This window comes from Dermacentor variabilis, chromosome 5 (genome assembly GCF_050947875.1).
Source record: "Dermacentor variabilis isolate Ectoservices chromosome 5, ASM5094787v1, whole genome shotgun sequence".
NCBI lineage: Eukaryota > Metazoa > Arthropoda > Arachnida > Ixodida > Ixodidae > Dermacentor > Dermacentor variabilis.
Window position 1 is genome coordinate 62822367 of NC_134572.1, and position 19500 is coordinate 62841866.

At 44.9% G+C, this 19500-nt stretch overlaps 1 protein-coding gene across 1 annotated transcript in view; it reads right to left on the reverse strand.

Moving 5' to 3' along the window:
* The window catches only part of LOC142583549 (proclotting enzyme-like), a 64626-nt gene that overhangs the window by 37629 nt on the left and 7497 nt on the right, over positions 1-19500 (reverse strand). The window contains 4 exon segments of the mRNA XM_075694035.1: positions 14675-14846; positions 15441-15592; positions 16110-16365; positions 18479-18586. Of these exon segments, the coding sequence (XP_075550150.1) occupies positions 14675-14846; positions 15441-15592; positions 16110-16365; positions 18479-18586 (688 nt within the window).

Consider the following 19500-nt stretch of genomic DNA (forward strand, 5'->3'; position numbering starts at 1 on the left):
TTAGGTGCGTAAAAAAGGAAGTACACCATGTTTTAACTTGATACTGAGCTACCACTAAGCGGATTGTGTGTGTTGGGCAGCCAGTGTGGTAGATCTCATTTAGTGGCGCTTGATCCGGCCGCGATGAATGCTGCACCGTATGTGTAGCGAAATTCTCGTGACACGCTTTACGCATATATCTCGAAATTGTGTTAGCATCAAGAATTTTCAAACAGACAGGCATAGTTGAATAACTGCTAGCGTACTCGGATGAAAGGCCGTGTTTGCGGGGCATGCATCAGCAGTGTGTGCGCTGCCGTTTTCGCATAGTTTAAAAGTAGCAGTATTTTTAAGGTTCCTGGCAACCAATCTAAATAATTTTGGGAAGTTACAGCAAGCAAAACACGAGACTTGAAGAAATATTTAGTAGAAATCTCTAGATTCACCCAATCTATTTATATGCAACCACAAACCCTTTTGGAGCATGAAACCTGCGATAAGCTTAGTCACTTGCAGCTCCACAACTTAGCCGAAAAAATTAGAGAACAATAAATTAGTCGCTCCGGGAACACCTTTACACGTTTCAAACTGAAGGCATTGCGTTTGACGGTAGTTGGAAGATTTCTTTTTGTCTCTTTTTTAAACAATTTAGCAGCAGAAGTTATCTTTCGAGCTATATGAAAAGCGTTAAGCGGCTTCCGATGCTTCGGCGTTCTGCAGTTTACGTGCTCTTAACCACAAGGCAGCTGCTGGCGCAGATTCGCATTGTGCTAATCGTGCATGGTATGAAGCCATTGTCGTGCGTAATAAGTGTTCCGGTTTTCATTACTGTTGCATGTAGCGCCGTCGTCTTGGACAGACTGCATACAATATGCGCTGTACAAAAGAAAAAAGAGCCAGATTATCAATTTGGTGGTCTTTTCTAAGTAGATAACGCACAGATTATTCAAATAATTCAGTGGGCATTGCATTTGTTCTACCCTTATCAACACACCTAAGAGATGGTAACATGTTTTAGTTGATAAGTAACCTGATCAGTACGCCCCCATTCATGTGCATTCTACTGAAAGTGTGGCAAATGTATTCATCTCGAAGTATGAGAAAAGAGACATTGCAGACTGTTCTAAGCGGAAATAAATTGCAAATCTTAACGCAATTGTTCAAAACTGCAGTCAGTATGCTGAGCATGTTCGTTCGGCACGGGCATATTGTATTAACACCTGAAAAATGTGCGCAGTCCAGCCGGGTATCTTTGTTTCAACAAGTATTATTATAGGAATCGTTTGGGATTCTCGCATTTCTTTTATTTTTATAAGTACACTGTGTGTCACATGAACCTGTCCTAAAACGAAACGTACCGTTGCTGGCACCGGCGACCATTACGGTTGTCTAACTGCTTATCATACTGTAGTATAACGAAACATCATAATGGTACTGATTAATATTCCCATGTAGTCTTTAGTCAGAGGTAAACAAAGTTAACTAGAGGCATAAGTGATGAGAGCAAATTATATTGAAAACTACTATTGAATCGTAAAAATAACTAGTTGTATAACTCATTGTATAGTTTTTCCTCACATTGTTGCATTTGCTTTACGTGTGTCTCTGTGTCCTCCGTGATGTACTCGTGTGGCCATCAATTACGAACTTGCCGAAGCCCTTGTCAGCTTTATTAATCAAGGGATTCAAGTCAGTTGAATCTAATACTGCATGTCAAGTGACTGACGTGTTATTCGTTTTATCTAAATATTATGGACTGGCAGTACTTGGCAAGCATTAAACCACAATATTTTTTTTATTACACTTAAGCTGCAGGCGTCATAGATTGCCAGAAAATTTTCATGAAATCAGCCAGGGAAGGCTTGGAAAAAGATCGGGAAATTTTAATATGGCCACATAGGTATGCTGTCTTGTTATATGTCATACAAAGTTTCCAGAGAATCTCTGAGTTAAATATATTTTTAAAACGTTTCACCTGATAAAAATTGAAGGAAATTGGTTCAATTTATTGAAAAATAAAAGAAAGTCAAGCTTACTGACGAGGCATTTCTTACTCAATATGTGTTTTTTTTGCGTTAACTAAGCGTCCTGAACCTCGATAGCCTAGAAAAAATTTGCATCTTTCAAAGCACCTTAAATAATTTACTGTAATAGAATTCATTCGAACTATACTATCAGTTCTGTTTCCTAGGAGGTGCATATCTGTCGTGCCATGACACAAAGTGCTCGTGTGGTATTTCGGGTGCTCATGTGGTATACCTAACTTGGAAACCTGTTAGCACGCCCAAGAGGCCTCATTACCTGTAACAAATTAAGTGACCATATCGATACAATCAGCCCATCTGCCTTCCGGTGAAGTTATGGCCAATCACCCATTCATTTAAAAGTATGAGAAAGACATTTAAATGTGTATTAAGCAAAATAAATTACAATCTTAGGCATGATACTGTGAATATTCCAGTCACGTCTTCTGAATATATCCCTCTGCACGGGCATACTTAACTACCAGCCAAAAAAAATGTACAGACAGCCCAACTGGGTAACGTTTCAGCAATAAATATAGAGACCATTTGGGATAAGTACAATAATGCATCATATATGAACTTGTCATAAAAGGGAACATACTGTTGCTGGCACGAGCAGCAGTTGTGACTGTTTAATTGTTCACCATACCATGCAATAAAACATTGTATAAAGGTGCTGATTTGTATTGACAAGCAGCCATTAGTCATAGTTAAACCGCATTAAGTATTGACTTAGATGGTTTTAGCAAATATATTAAGCTGCTTAATGAACACACAAAGAATATACACTTGTTATTTTTGCCTCATATTGCTGCATCTACTTATTTGCAGCATACACCTGCAGCACTTTTGGGACTAATGACACAAAGGTCAAGGCCAGCCTGGCGACCATGCTTGCCAAGGAGTAGTGTAAATATTTAATCTGTTTCCATAATAGCATACGACATGAATTTAAGGAATTCATCTATTATATCGAGCAATAAAAACGGTGAATGCATTGCTGGCGCATTTGTTTTATTTCTGTTTGTTGTTTCTGTTTGTTTTTATTCTGTTTGTGCAACATATATGAAAGTACAGCTGGTTCAGAAGCATTATTAATCTACTAACGGTAATGCAGAAGTGCAGATGAAAAGGAACAGGTGCACATGCATAAATACATTCAAAACCTTTTGCTACCGCATGTAAACAAAAATGTAAACTAACTTGTGGATAGCCGCTTTGGAGTTATGGCTTTATACACTCTTTGTAGACTTGTCTATAAGATGTCTGTGTATATAGAGTGCCTATCGATTAAAAAAAATTCATATTTGTTAACAAATGTCTGCAGAATGTCATAGAAAAAAACTGTATCGGACTATAAAGTTCTGTTTTTGTAGACTGAAGTCTATAGAATGTCTATAGACTATCTATATACATTTGTATATAGACATTCCATAGACTTCAGTCTACAAAACTAGAACTGTATATATAGTTCTACTTTTGTAGACTGAAGTGTATAAAATGTCTACGGACAAATCTCATCTGTAGACATTCTATAGACTTCAGTCTACAAAAGTAGAACTGTAAGCCTATACACTTGTCCATAGACAGTCTATAGACAGTCTATAGGCTCAGACTTCTTATAGACTAGTCTATAAAAAGTGTATGGCCATAAGTCTCTAGACTGTCTATAGGCAGTGTATAGACAGTCTATAGACTCAGACTTTTTATAGACTAGTCTATAAAAAGTGTATGGCCATAAGTCTATAGACCGTCTATAGACAGTCTATAGACTCAGACTTCTTATAGACTAGTCTATAAAAAGTGTATGGCCATAAGTCTATAGACAGTCTATAGACAATCTATAGACTCAGACTTTTTATAGACTGGTCTATAAAAAGTATGGCCATAAGTCTATAGACTGTCTATAGACTGTGTATAGACAGTCTATAGACTCAGACTTTTTATAGACTAGTCTATAAAAAGTGTATGGCCATAAGTCTATAGACTGTCTATAGACTAGTCTAAAGAAATGTCTATAGACAGTCTATAGACTCAGACTTTTTATAGACTAGTCTATAAAAAGTGTATGGCCATAAATCTATAGACTGTCTATAGACTAGTCTAAAGAAATGTCTATAGACAGTCTATAGACTTCATAGACAAATGTCTATAGACTGTCTATGGACTTTCTATAAAAATTTTTGTAAGGGTTGTTTCCACACCGAAGGGCATCTCGAAAATTTACGCCGAGCTAACAGCAATTGTAATAAAAGTGCACTCGCACTAAGACTTTTCTGAACTAACGGGTGCAATGGATTAGCTCGCGAAAGAAGTAAAGAATAAAAAAAACGAATCGTGAAAGAAAGAGGAAATATCTACTTAAGGTGCTTGGAGAGAGGCTTTTCCCTCGTGGAGTGTCTGGAACGTTATATAATACTTTCGATGAAAAGGCAGAGACAGGGAAAAAAACAGACAACAGAAGGTATTGCACGAACTTTCGGATGCCGAGCAGATCCTAGTGGCGGGCTTGACGTAAAATCGGCTTTACTTAGCGAAAGGGGGCAAGCAACGTAGTGCTTTCCTCGCTGCAAGCCGAGGTCCTTGAACGTGCCGCGAAGTCTCAATGAGGACCAGCCGGCCTCCTGCGAGCGTTTTTTTACCTGCACCGAGAGCCGCGTGATCGATCGAAGCAAACCGTGTAGGCCTGGTTCCGGAGCAGCTGTGCGTTACACCGCTGACGATGCACGTGGCATAGGGACGTTGACGTGGGAAACGGGCAGATCGCGTGACCGCGCGCAAGCACCGTTGTGGAAGCGCAGCGCTTTGAAAATGCCATGCGGTGTGGGTTTTCTCGCCTCGGTCTGCGCTTGAGACCGTCGTTTGAACGCTCGGAACCGTGCAAAGAAAAGGGTGTGTGTCGATAGGAACGCTGGGGGGAGGTGCGCCTTTTCGCCGCCGGTTGTCAGCGGTCGAGGTAAGCAAGAGAAGTTCAGAGTGTTTGCGGAAAAAGAAGCAGAGAAGAGATGGAGGCCGTTACAGAGATAACGATCTTCCCAATATATTCCTAGAAGTTTTGATAGAGAAAAAGAATATGAAGTAGGAGATAGGCCAAATGCCAAACCACAATAGATGCGGTAGACGCGCGTCCTGTCTGGTCTCTGCGCCACAATCTTTCTCTGCTGGAGTAAGGCTCTCTCCAGAGAGTCCGGGCCGGGGTGGCCTTTACACCAGCCATATCTTGTACCTGCGCTCAACTGTGTGAAGAGGATGTCCGGTGAGCGATGGGCGCCGCTGCTGTGTCTGCAGCGAATAGTCGCCATCTATTTTGCATATGCCTTGGGACAAAGACAGTCGGGAAAAAAAGTCGCAGTTTCGCGTGAAAGGCGAAACATCGATTGCGAGGGCAAATTATTAGACAGCTACACGAATTCAGGATTCTAGTTTTATCGGCCTTATAATTTCGGAACTATTTGCTTACTAACTGAATTAACAAGCATGGCGTGAGCGTGCACAAGCAAACATAAACACATCACACTCGATGAGTGCAGACACTAGCTGTTAAAATACTGATGTGAGCAAGCGCGGCAGCAGTCGCGAACGAAGTGATCTTCATGCCGTCTATCGTGCTTAGACGCAATGATGGCGAGAGGACAGCGCGCACAACGGTATGAGCCCTTTGCAGATCCGTTTCAACATAAGGTCCGCGCTACCGCACGCGGCAGACCAAAGTACGCACTTGACGGAGCCGTTCCCCTTTCTCCCTCCCTCGCTGCCTCCCCGCTTTCGTCCTTTTCGCGCGCGAGATTGAGCCGCGACCGTCAGTTCCCCTTGCACCCGGTCCCCAAATACGCAGTTGCTGCCGGAGCACAGCGCCGCATCCCCCCTCCATCCTTCCCATCCCGCCACGGCCTTTCGCGCGACGGAAGACGGCGCGTTTGCTCTCCGCTTTCCTCCTCCGCGCACGCCAGATTGAGCCGCGATCGTCGGCTTCACTGTCGCACTTTGACTCGCACATACAGCATACGACGCACGGCGACGGTGTTATCGCCCTTCGACTTTATACGAAACATCACGGCGACGGCGACGACAAAAATGCGCCTGGAGTGTCCATATAATTGCTATCGCAATAAAAGCAAGCTTAGTAGTGAGAAGCTGAGAAGCGACCGACCTGATGACTATGAACGATGGCTCATGGGCAGCAGATCTCATCAGTCGCTGTTGCAGTGTCTGCCTCCGTGCATATGTGTAATTCAATTACATCGTTCGGCCCGGCGTGGAAGTCGAAGTGAATAAACAAAGCAATAATATAGTAAAACTTCGTTAGCTCGAACTGGCTAGGTGGCTGTTTCTTGCTGCCGTGTTTTAAAGGGAATGTAATTAGAAATCATCATTGCCATCATAGAACACCATTGCAGCCGAGCGGATGATGGTGCGAGTGAAGCAGGCAAGTCATCAAACAAAATGGTGGTCTTTATTTCTGTCAGAAGCACGGAAGTTCCTCGTTTTATCCTTTCAAGCCTCTCCTCTTGTTGTGTGCGGTTTTCGCTGCGTGGCTTTTGGGGAAAAGTGCTGTGGCTTTCTTGTGGGCGTTCCATGACCGGGACATCCGCCTGCACATCCGCAAAAGGATAAAATCATGTTTACTTTCACCGACAGCTTTCCAAATGCGGTAGCTTACGCACGTACAATGGACTCTACTCTTATTTCATTTTTCCGCAGAAATATTGTTTGTTGCACGAGCTTCTGTGTCGAGTAAACGGCTAATTGGCCGGCAGCAGCTGCTGAAGTGATGGGAACAACGCCCACACTTTTTGTTTCGAAGCTTAACGATTCACTGACGAGAGGGGTGAAATTCAGTGCTTAACGCAGTGCAGGTTGAACCAAGGCTTGTATGTCAACGCACTCCTAGTCTTGTTTGTTCTTGGTTCATTCTAAAGTTCTCGACAGTAACGGTTGCCGGTCGTTGCTCTATGCAACTCGTGTTAGCATCTCCTTACACTCAGTTCAGCAAAAGTGCGCCACAGAACTACAACTAACTAACTAACTAACTAACTAACTAACTAACTAACTAACTAACTAACTAACTAACTAACTAACTAACTAACTAACTAACTAACTAACTAACTAACTAACTAACTAACTAACTAACTAACTTACTAACTAACTAACAATTATTGAATTCCGCCAAGTCAAATTTCACCATGTTTTCTTTCTTGAATCAGCCCGAACTAATCACAAAAGGCATGATCGCGAAATCTGAGTGTTTAGTATAGCTACACTGCTGTCCATGAATATATATTAGCAGCCCTATGCGGCTATTATGTGATGACATGTAATGGAAGGATTACCGTGAGATAATGATAGTAATAATCCCTAAATATGGCACGTAAACACAAAGGGGGATGGCCCATCAATCGGGAGACGCCACTTTCATAACTACAGGAATGGAACAAAATGCTTGAAAAAAGTGAAACTGCTACTATCTATCTATCTATCTATCTATCTATCTATCTATCTATCTATCTATCTATCTATCTATCTATCTATCTATCTATCTATCTATCTATCTATCTATTATTATTATTATTATTATTATTATTATTATTATTATTATTATTATTATTATTATTATTATTATCATTATTATTATTATTATTATTATTATTGACGGAGTCATCTGTTACTGTTGCAGAACCATACAAGATATATGAGACCTAAAAAATTCTGGCACTTTTTCTGAAGTGGGTTTGACAGCTGCAACAATAATTTCGTCTATAACGATCACGCACGATCAAAGTTATGTCCGCATTGCGCTTCAAGCGCGCACAACGGAGTCCCATTTTGCTATGCGTGCTTGACGCTATCGCAAACTTGACCACGGCGCCTGCCCAATGCGTCGACGACATTCTAAGTACCCGTGCGCTGCCCCATAGAGTGACCCCTGCCATTGCGCCACCAGAGCGAAACAATGGAAAGTAGAAAACAAGTGCCCGCCTAAGAAGACGCAGCGAGCAGACGGCGTCCAACTCTTTGCCTTCAGAGAAATGAGCTTCTACCTTAACGTGGCGGCGAAGGCGGCCTTGAGCTTGATGTGACGACTCTGTGGGCGAAAGGACCCTCCCTCCTTTTATCGTGCACGTTAGTAATGCCACAGCTCTGTTTAGAATGAAGGTGGGTGCAGGGAGTGGTTCGTGGACGTCAGTGAGTGCGAGCGAGGTGGGGTCACGGCTACGGTCACTCTCGTAAAGTCACGCTATAGTGTACAGGCGCTTGCCATAAAGTCATCCTGCTGCGCAGAACGCAAATACCCGCTAACGCCCCAAGAAGCGCAGTCTCTCGCGTCCAGGCGCGCGCTCTCTGTTTGAAGCAAGCGGCGTCGGGTTTCTTGCCAGCGATCGACCGCACCAGTAAAGTCCTGTGCAAGCATTCCTGCCTTCAGCTTCGCTTCTGTGCGTGATCTCCTAAGCACGTGCAGCACTATAGTCGTATGCAAGCAGGAGGTGGTGAGTGCTTGCTTGACCCAACGCGTGCTGCAGGCGGTAAGCTAACTTAAGTGCTAGCCTCAGCACGTTGTATACCGCATGGACACACCCTATACCAGGGTTAAGTTATTGGCAATACAAGTTTACGAGACGCAGAATTCGCGCGAAGCTTGGGCTTCCGCATAGTCTCACCACGAAACCTGAAGCGCGGTGGTGCAACTGGCTATGAACATATTCAAGTGAAACTGCACCTCTTCTTTCAGTCCCAGGCACTCACTCCGTGAGCAGAAATTTATCTCTCTTTCTCATCCCACTTCACGAAAGTCTTTGAGGCAGATGGTATCTCGCTGAGCGTAAAGAGGAACGCGCCCATGAAACGTGTAGGTACGTTTACTTGGCGGAAACTTCAACTACATTTCGCCTATTGACTAATCCCGCTCCCTAGCCTTTAGAGTATGGAATCTTCGCTGACGGAACACGATGTGCGTCCAGGAGTGCCGGTAGGCATGACATATGGTGATTTCGAAAAGATGCTTCGCTTGCACAACGTTTTCGTGTTGGCTGAAAACGTATGCGTAGGCACTTGTCTGCGTCAAGGAGGACGGCCGCGCGTGATTGCGGTGCGAGAGCAAATTACTGTGAAAGTAGGGAGCAATCATCACACCACTTTCCTGGTGGCACGAAACGGGTGGCTGAAAAAAAATGCGTCATAGGAGTGAAACTGCACTGCCGAGCGGAGAGGGAAAGGTTGTTTCCCTCGTGCAGTCATGTTTACAAGGAGGGCCCACAAGACACGGCAAGGGACGGACATTAGCCCGCAACTAATAATTTCTGCTCAATCGGTCAATGTAGAGGTCAGTTTAGAGATTGCTCTGTAGCTTTGTCCAAACACCAGCACAACACTCTGCAATGAAGTAAATAGGCTGATTTTTGAATTGGCCCCATCGCCTTCTGCTTTGCGAAGTCTTCCAACCTCTAGCGCCGTTTTAGGACGGATCCAACGTATAGGTGCGCGAGCTCGTGGCTGTTTGCACTGCCCGCCTTAGAGAACACCGGCTGGAATAAACAAATCCGCTGCTCTATGGTACTGTGTTGCTTGTAACCCGCCGTGGTTGCTCAGTGGCTATGGTGTTGGGCTGCTGAGCACGAGGTCGCGGGATCGAATCCCGGCCATGGCGGCCGCATTTCGATGGGGGCGAAATGCGAAAACACCCGTGTGCTTAGATTTAGGTGCACGTTAAAGAACCCCAGGTGGTCCAAATTTCCGGAGTCCTCCACTACGGCGTGCCTCATAATCAGAAAGTGGTTTTGGCACGTAAAACCCCAAATATTATTATTATTGTGTTGCTTGTAGCCCGTGTGCTGCTATCAGACGTTAAGCCCAACAAATCAATCAAGATACGTGCGGTGTTCACTCTTCGTCCGCAACTCGACCGACTTAACCACCAGGATAACGCTATAACGACTTCAGTATGAATCAAACCGCTGGCATTCGCCGGTGGTGACGAGTATTATGAGAGTAGGTGTTGGCTGCAAAATTTCGCCATGTATTTAGAAAGGGGACGCTGTTTGCGAAGCCGCATGCACATTTATGAAGGTCCCGCTTGTTGTGCCAAAGATAGTCGCTATTACATCACTTAAAGCATTGTTTTCCCTGCAGTACAGCATGCCGCGACATAAATTCGCTTTCGGCAATCACCCATTAGGTTCTCAATGTTGTCTGCAGTACACCGAGACAAACTAAAAGTAGCTGAAGGTCAGAGTTAGATGGGCATTGTAAGGCATTTAATGAGCTCATTTAATGTACAATAGCTTCGTGGTGAGTAACCGTAATGGAAGGCACATATTGCATCCACGTGTCACTGGGCCAATCTGCTGATTTTCTGTTTTTGTCAACCGCTAAAGCACCCCCGCGAAACACCACGACTCTGGGGTTTATATGCTGTATACGGACCTATGCATCGGCTTCACGGCAAAGAGGTGTGCAACGTTACCAACGTCGAGGTTTCCAAGATTCAGACTCGGGTTAGTACACGTTGAAGCAAGAATATTTACCCCGTGCTATAACGCAGGTGTCGATCAATTATTTACGTGATATCGAAACCCATGAGACGTGTTGTATTCTTGCCTAGCATGAAAGCTGTAAGAAAGGTTGTTTTTTTTTCTTTTTTATTTTTGCATTCAGGACAAAAGTGGTCAGAGAAAGACGATCCTGTGCATTTCCACATTACTCATTTCCTGTTGGCCACATGTACAAGGAAAGAGCCGAATTTTCCTCATCAGCAAATAGGCACGCTCGTCGCTCGTAAAAAAGTGTCACGGAAAGATGGCAAAGTTTTTCATTTACTCGTGCAAACGCCTGCTCATTAGGTGGGATAGCACAGATCTTTACGAGCGTCACATGAGGGCGGAAGTTGCAGCCATTCAGGCCCTATTGCGGCTCGGAATGGTCGACTATACGCAAGCAAGGAGTACGAAATTGCCGGTGCTCCCGAACATTAGCCGACTTAAAACAGCTACCTATGGTGTTGGGCTGCTAAGCACGAGGTCGCGGAATCGAATCCCGGCCACGGCGGCCGCATTTCGGTGGGGGCGAAAGTGCGAAGACACCCGCGTACTTAGATTTAGGTGCACGTTAAAGAACCCCAGATGGTCTAAATTTCCGGAGTCTCCCACTACTGCAAGCCTCATAATCAGAAAGTGGTTTGGGCACGTAAAACCCTATAATTATTAAAACAGCTGTGTCCGTTGCTATAAATACGTTTTCATTCCCTCTTATCTAAAGATTTCTTCTACCATATTTGACGTGGTACAACGCTGTCTTTGATTCGCTTGGGTGTAGCGAAAGAATGCCCTGCCTCAGTGTCACAAGCGTCCTTTTAAATTCACGACCTTAATTTGCAATACTTGCAGCGAATATTTACGCCACCCTTTTCCTTGATGTCTATTCCGTTACGAATGCGAAAGGACATCAGGGGCCGAAGGCACAAAGCGTTTCATTAGTGAGGGCTGTTTGCCATTGGCCAGTCGCCTTGGATAATAACATGTCCAACATCACCTGCTCTTATGAACACTTCTAGCATAATAAATTTTACGAATATTTCTTGCATAACTTTTTGTGGATACGGGCTTAGGATATGAAGAACATCATGCCTTGGGGTGATCTCTTAATGACTTCTTTGACACTCCTTCGCCAATCAATCAATCAATCAATCAATCAATTAGAGCAACACCACCAAGTGGCCAAAAGCCTATCATACTAGCTGCACCGCAAATTATTAGAGAAAGTAAAAGATTATGAGTCCAGCCAACCTTATTGCACACACACATTATAGCTATTCCCGGAGAGCTTACGCCCAGAGAATTGCTTGTACTATCCAGCACTGCACTGAGAAAAGCATGAACTTGTAGAACGGGCAAGCAGGAGTGCCAGATATAGGAAATTTGCCTGGTAGCCATGACTGTTTGCTGTTATTATCACGTTGGCAGCGTTTCAGAACACTGCTCGCCACCGGCGGTCTAAATTGTCCCAACACCACGCCCTCCTTCCGCAAGCTCCAGGCCAGATTAACCACGCCACCACAGGAGCACTGCGCGGAGCAGGACGGTTGGTTGCAGTTTAATCGGGCACACATGAAGGCATCGTCAGCCTAATACCCCACCTATAGGTTTAGCTTAACGCCTTCAACTGTGCGCGAAACTGTGCTCTCTCTCTCTCTTTATCCCCATATCCCCTTCCCCCAGTGCAGGGCAGCAAACCGGACGTGCGTCTGGTTAACCTCCCTGCTTTTCCTGTCTTCGATTTCTCTCTTTTTCTCTCTCTTCGTAGAGAGCAAAAGCTCGTGGTAAAAGTTAATGAGGAATAGCTTTCTTGTCTCTCTGTCTATTTTTCTAGCGTCATGGGACGACACTTACCGCCACATTGTGAATCAATCAAAAAGACATAAGAGAAAAACGAGATGCATAAAAAGAAAAGACAGAGCGACCTAAAACAAAACAAGAGAAAAAAACAACGAAGGGTACTAGGCATTTCCCCTTAGCCTGTTTTGATTTCCTTTCTTTCTTTCCTTCTTTTTTTTTTGGCAAAAGCGCGCTTTGTGGCAGGTGACCTTCATGTTGATTTAAGGACCCATAAAGAAGCCTATTACATCATAATGAGGAGCTACGTAAACAACGTCGCCTGCGAAGTATGTGCCCTCGCTGCTCTCGCTTTTCTGGGTTCATGTGGTGCTAAAAATTAAAAATGCACCGCTGATGCGATGTTATCAAATATTTGAGCTACCTGTCATCAGCGCGTTGAAGAAGTGGACAAAATTATATATAGGAACGTGCTCGGCATAACTGGATATATTTTCCGCTTTTCTGAAGTGCCATTACTTTCATTGCAGCTCAGAATTTATAAATAGCATAAATAATGGAAGAAGGAAGACGCTTCAAGACCGAAGAGGCATTGTGAATGCTGGTTAGTCCTAAGTGAAACGACGAAGGCCGTTATGAAACATGGGTAGCGAAGTTGATTTGCACCTGCATTTTGAATGAGGAAGCAGTGTTAGGCGACTCCACCCAGGAAATATTTCCATATATCTGTCCATCCGTAACACGTAGCACGATGCGTTCCACAAAGAAAAGAAAGAATAAATTCGAAATTAAAGAGCTGGTAATGATAAGTTTCCAACGTACGACAGCATGCTCAGTAGCCGCGTGTCTTTCCCGCTGGGCTAAACAGCCACGCTTGCAGAAGGTGAATATATCTGAACCATATGAATATGTTGTACCGGCAGTACAAAAAAAATGTCAAAAGAGAACAGTGTTTACGAATTCTTTGTAGAAGGTTTCGGGGATGGTGGAATAAAATCCAGCTCTATAGGACCACACGTAGAGCCGACTTAGAGCCTTGCAGACATCAGGAAAATTCCGGTTTTGGCAAAATTTGCTGCCAAACACGCGGCATGCCCGATGCGTTTCGGCGGTCGCGGTATGCGCCTTTCGTTGGGGCGTTCTTTCACCGACCGAAATGCCGCAGATTTCTGAGGGCTCATGCGCTTCGCGTGTGCAACACGGACAGATAATCAGTCAGTAAGTTGACAAGGATGATGAGGAGTGATGAGGCGTTATATGGGTCTTATCACGGCTGATAGTGGTTTGACGTGGATGGATAAGGTGCAAAAGAGCTAGAATGGCTGAAATTTTTCGGTGCAACTCTGATAAGGTTGATAAAAACCGATAAGGGTTGATAAGGGCCGCATCGAATCCGGTAAGGTTGATAACGACCAATAAGGTTTGATAAGGGGTTATACTCATCGGAATAATTCTGATAAGATTGATAATGACACCTAGCTGCGCGGAGATGAGCAAGTGGCACAATGCTTACGCGTACTTTAACAACCCCAGTGGAGCTCCTGCATAATATCTTGCTTTATGTTCAATCGGGCACCGCTGTTTCCTGTATTTGCTAACCTCTTCTAGACTCATTCTTCACTCTGCTTGTGCATTTATAAAAAATTGACCCGTCATCCCGCCCCTGCGAAAGCGGATGTCCAGTGAAGCTGTTGAAAACCACCACAACTGCTGAGGGGAGGATGCAGTTCTTTATTGCTTGAAAATAATGGCAGTGATACGTGTAACGGTAATTTTGAAAGCACGCCACCGCCCATAGCGATGCTGCAACAACATTGAAATCAGTTGCTAGGCTGGTTCTTTTATATACGAAAAGCTAGGGACGTTTTCCCCACGTCACTCCCCGCGTCTTCAGTAAGATTTACCGGGAAACGAATGCGGGGAGCGCTACATGCTTTCCATTGTTATCAGGAGTGCCTTATGATCAATTATGTGGTTCGGATACTTGTTTCATGCTTCGTCTTTATTGAAACGCATGGTGTTCTGCATGTTGTATGCGTGATTCTAAATAGTGTATGCACTTTTCGCTTCACATTACTGAGTGCTTGAAGACTCCGCCTTTCGGGGGTGCGAGCCACTGCTCCTGGCCTTGCACTGCCGCCACAATAGGTTCACATTTTTGCTCACGGATGTGGACACGAAAAATACCGACCAACGAAAGGCTAACAGCTTCGCTGTAACATGAAGTATCTCACGTGAGTACCTATTTATTACAAGAATTTACTGGTAGGCTTCGAACACTCTCTGAGTTGATGAAGATTTGAGTCGCACCCACCCACCTGTGTTGATAAGGTGTTTATCGTGGCCATCAGCTGCTGACAACGCCGCCCGTGGTCTTGGCGATCCAGTCCAGGTACTCGGTCACCCTGGTGTAGACGTCGGGGTAGTCCCGATGCGCGCATCCTGAGCCGAAGGACACTAAGCCGGCCAGCACCCAGCTGCCGTCGGCGCGTTTGCACTGGAACGGGCCGCCCGAGTCGCCCTGCAAGTGCGCGTGGTCGCGTCAAGGTTTTGTATGCAGAATGACGTTGACGTTGCATGTGCTGCTGAGGAGGTTGATTGTAAAGAATTAAAAGAAAAGTGCGCAATTTCTTGCAGATGCGAAAGTCTGAGGGTTTTGGTTTTTCCGAACGCACTAAGTTGGTTAAAAGATGCTTTGAATACACAGACTCAAACAAGTCTCAATGTTTCACGTCGAGAGCGTAGACAATTTACGCGCAGTACACATCTTGGTTCGAATTGGTACGACGCTTTTGGTTCGTAATGGCTGCTTGCCATTATCCGGCCATCTTTGCTAATAGGTCCAACATCGTGATTGCTTGATTTTTGCTATGAAGAAAATTTATTGCGCTGCACCTCTTTATTAGTAGGGGCCCTTCGCTGGATCGCCTTATTAGTGTATAAAGTATTCCGAAGGGGAAATGCACATACCGCTTGTGAAACGTTAGTAATGTTTTGCAGGATTGGTGCTGCGGATTTAATCTTTATTGAAGGCGTGAAATACATCAATCCAGCTTATGTTAGTATTTCTCTGCAAAACCCTTCGAGAGGAAAAGGCAAAATCCTATTCACTCACATAGCAGGATCCTCGGCCTCCTTCCAAGGCACCGGCGCACAGGTGCCAGTTGCGGATGTTGATGCGGAACTTGCGCGCGTAGGGCCCGTAGCACACATTGTTGTTGTACACCGGCACGCTCACCTCTCGAAGCACCGTCGACGGAGCACCACCTTTAGAAACAGATTACACAGTGGTTCCATCATTATCATATATTGTTGGCGGGGTGTACTTCTTTATTTTTATAATCGTTATTTATTCGTTATGCGTTCATACATTTCTTCTTGTACATCGCTCGGGTGGCATCGTAGAGAAATGTAGCATACTAATTTCATCTCGCTCCTGCTGGTCAGCCGCTACTGTTGAGCACTGCTCACTAACCAAATGTAGGCTTCGGCGGTGCCTCCTTTATTTGATGTTATATGCCAAGCATACGGCTAGATTGGTATTTCGCACCAACTATCACTGAACATTGTCACTCACTCACTCACTCACTCACTCACTCACTCACTCACTCACTCACTCACTCACTCACTCACTCACTCACTCACTCACTCACTCACTCACTCACTCACTCACTCACTCACTCACTCACTCACTCACTCACTCACTCACTCACTCACTCACTCACTCACTCACTCACTCACTCACTCACTTTTCGGCAACCTCCTAAGACAACGTCGCGCTCACCTCCCGATGTTGTAGCTCCCCAACCCGTGGAGACGCAGTTTTTCCCCTCGAAAACTTCGTCGCGGTGCGGCAGGCAGACAGGCCGCACGCGACGGCTGAGGCGCACCCTTTTGGCGAGCTTGATGAGCGCGATGTCGTTGTTGTAGCCCTGGTAGCCGTGGTACTTGAAGATCTGGCGCGCGTTCACCTGGATCTCTTCGCCTTCGAGCACGCTCTGGTCGTGCTCTCCCACTCGCACCTTGATGGTGCTCGCAGGCTGGATCACGCCGCCGAACTGCCTGCGGCCACGAGGGGAGAGCAGCGAATGTCTGCAAGCGCTCACGCAGCGTCGCCTCTGGGCATTCGACTTTATAGCAATCCTTCCCAAGGTGCATTCTTACGTCCTTACGATGTTGTGAGGTAAACAAGCGTCCCTAAACTTTTGAGCTTCCATCTGTGAGGTGAAACAGACACGATAAGGGTTTTATTTTACGCATTGTCACCCGGACACCTTGACATCGAAGTGTGTGCGGGCCAGATGTCACCAGAAGAGTACCTTAGAAGAGAAGAATACCCTATTAAGGTGTTGTGCTCGGTGCGGAGCTGTATCACTAGAGGCTGACATTAAATACGCTATCCACAAGCCTGCGTTTTCAGTTCGCCTTTCTCGTGGTTAATTTTTTGATGAGCATAATGATTCGTGTACTGCGGTTCGCAACCGAACAGGAGGATTACAACGCTTGCGTAATGTAACTTCGCTGATACCTCCATTATGCTCGCCTTAAGGCCAGCAGCTGAAGTGAAGGAAAAAAAAACGATAATATGAACCGCTATAAGAGATAAAGAAAACAACATAAACTGCAGAATAAACCTCTTCGTCTGTAAGTCAAGCTGTTTCGGTGTGAGTTGATGAAAACCTAGCTAAACTCTATAGATGCTCTTAACTTAGGCAAGGCACATAATGAGTGTATCGCGTGACATGCTACCTAAACGAATACAAAAAATATGAGAATGCATGTAGAAGCGATGAAGTTTTAGATGGAGCGAAGAGATTTGACAACGCGTGGTTTTTAGCGGACGAGGTAAGCACAGCAAACGCGTTACCAGCGTAGTTGGTAATATTTGTGAAAATCCATTGACTTGGAGTGGATGTAACACAAAGGATGATGCCGATAAAGTTGCTTCGGTACTGAAATCAGTGCCTACAGGGAACAGCTGCCAAGAAATGTTACAGTTCTGTGGTTTTACGTGCCGAAACCACGATCTGATTATGAGTCACGCTGTAGTGGGGGACTCTGGAATAGTTTTGAACACCTGGGGGTCTTAATGTGCGCGCGGTGCGCGGTATATGGACGATTCTGCATTTCGTCCCTGTCGTAATGCGACTGCCGCGGCCGCGATTTGATCCCGCGACATATACTGCTCCGCAGCCCAACGTCACAGCCGCTAAGCCACCGTGGCGGATGCAAGAAAGTGTGGGCGTGTATTGCTGTTTCTAGATACTCGTGCTTTTTTTACCCGAGTCTCCAGCACAAGAATACTTGTTTTCGCTTACGAATAGGCGGTGCATTGAGAAAGGAACCTTCTTTAGTTCTCTTTTCCTTCTAGCAAGCACTTTCTGGGCTTTTGGAGATTTCAAACTACACTATGTCGGCACCAATATGCAGTTTTTGTGTTTTGAAATAAACGCTTTATTTTATTCTGGCATTAGGCTTTCTGATATTACATTTGCATAAATTGAATTTTCTGTTCATGACGTCAGTCCGATTTGAACCGCTGCAAGATTCGGTTATTACTGCGACCGACCTGCCTCGTATCTTACAGTGCGTTGTTTTGCCTAGTCTTATGTACGCTGCCACAGAAGCTCTCCACCTACAGTGTTTTAGCTTTTGTATATGGTACATTTTTCATTTTCTAAATCTAGGATGAAATAACGAATCTAGGATGAAAATTATTCATTCATTTATTCCAAAGTCGTGAGAGGTGGCTTGGACCACCAATGGCCGCGAACGGCTCCTGGAATTCCTGTCAGGAAGGGCTACAGGTTCTCTTATCGTCTACTGCTGAAACTTATGGAGCACTAAAGTGCTTCACTGTTCGACATATTTGCTGATCGCGTATAGGGAGTCAACGTGCGCCCACAGCACATTAAGCAATGTTAAGCAGTGTTCTTTTGCGCAGTAGAGATGTGATTCCACGCGTTCTTGTCATTCTTTCTGCTTCGCTTCTGGCGCGCACAAGAGGCAAAATTTTGATTCCATACAGCAAATAACTAGCGGGGCCACTAATGAGAGAAGACACACCACACTGCACCCGTCGCTTTTCGCCATGTAGCTAGCGTTCTGCGCGGTATCTGCTCTCCCACGCAGCCTCAGAGACGACAGTCGTACTCACGTGACCACGCAGTGTGCCGCCGTGGCCACCCACTGGTCGCTGATTAACCCACCGCCGCAGAAGTGACGCGTCCTTCCGTCACGGCCAGCTTTGCGAAGGGACACCTGCGGTAGGATGTTAAGTCAGCCAGGTTGTTGCTCATCTCAGCGTGAACTGTGAGATTAGCGAGGTGCCTCGTAGCGTTAAGTGCACATCACGCAGCACGCTTCTGTGACGGAGTATCCTGAAACAAAAGATGTTCCTGCTGTCATCGCATCAAGGGAGTGGCAATGGATGCCTATGGGAAGCCGCCTACTTTTTATACCTTTATGTACGCAACGACTTCCGGCATGCAGTTTTCGCTTGCAGGTGCTTAACAGCCTGAACGAATTGTTTGATGTCTGTGTCTGCTCACTTCTGATTGCAACAATGTCTGACCCTTGCAACTCTGACGAGACAATCGAACACGTCTTTTTTTTTATTTGGCATTGTTAACACGCCTAAAGCGACATTCTTCAGACTGCGTTAAACGAGCTAGATCCTAGACCGTTTTTCGAGACAAAGATTTGTGGACCATGACCCCATGCCTCAGCCTAACTTGGACTGATTAACATTAAGTTGATTAAGGCTAATTACGCTTAATTAATGTAATTAACGAAGATTACTCAAGTGCAATCAATATTTATAAGGGTAATGAAAATTAATTTAAATGTGTTCAAGATGTGCGACTAGAAATAATGCTTACGTATTATCTGACGAGCCCCACTAATAATTTTCCGCAGTAATAAAATATGCTCATTTTTCTTCTCTTTATTTTTTTTCAGGGGAGTAGACCACATCTAGTCTGTGTAGACTGCCTTGAGTGTGCATGTTCCTGCATATTATCTTCGAGTGTATGCGCCTTTAAGCTATTTCTTTCACATATACCTTAATGCTTAAGGCAATTGGGACCTTTTTTTTTAATAAAACCTTATAAGTCACATCAAATCTCATATCAGTCACTGGGTTAATCAACGCTAGGCGCAAGGTTTATACAAAC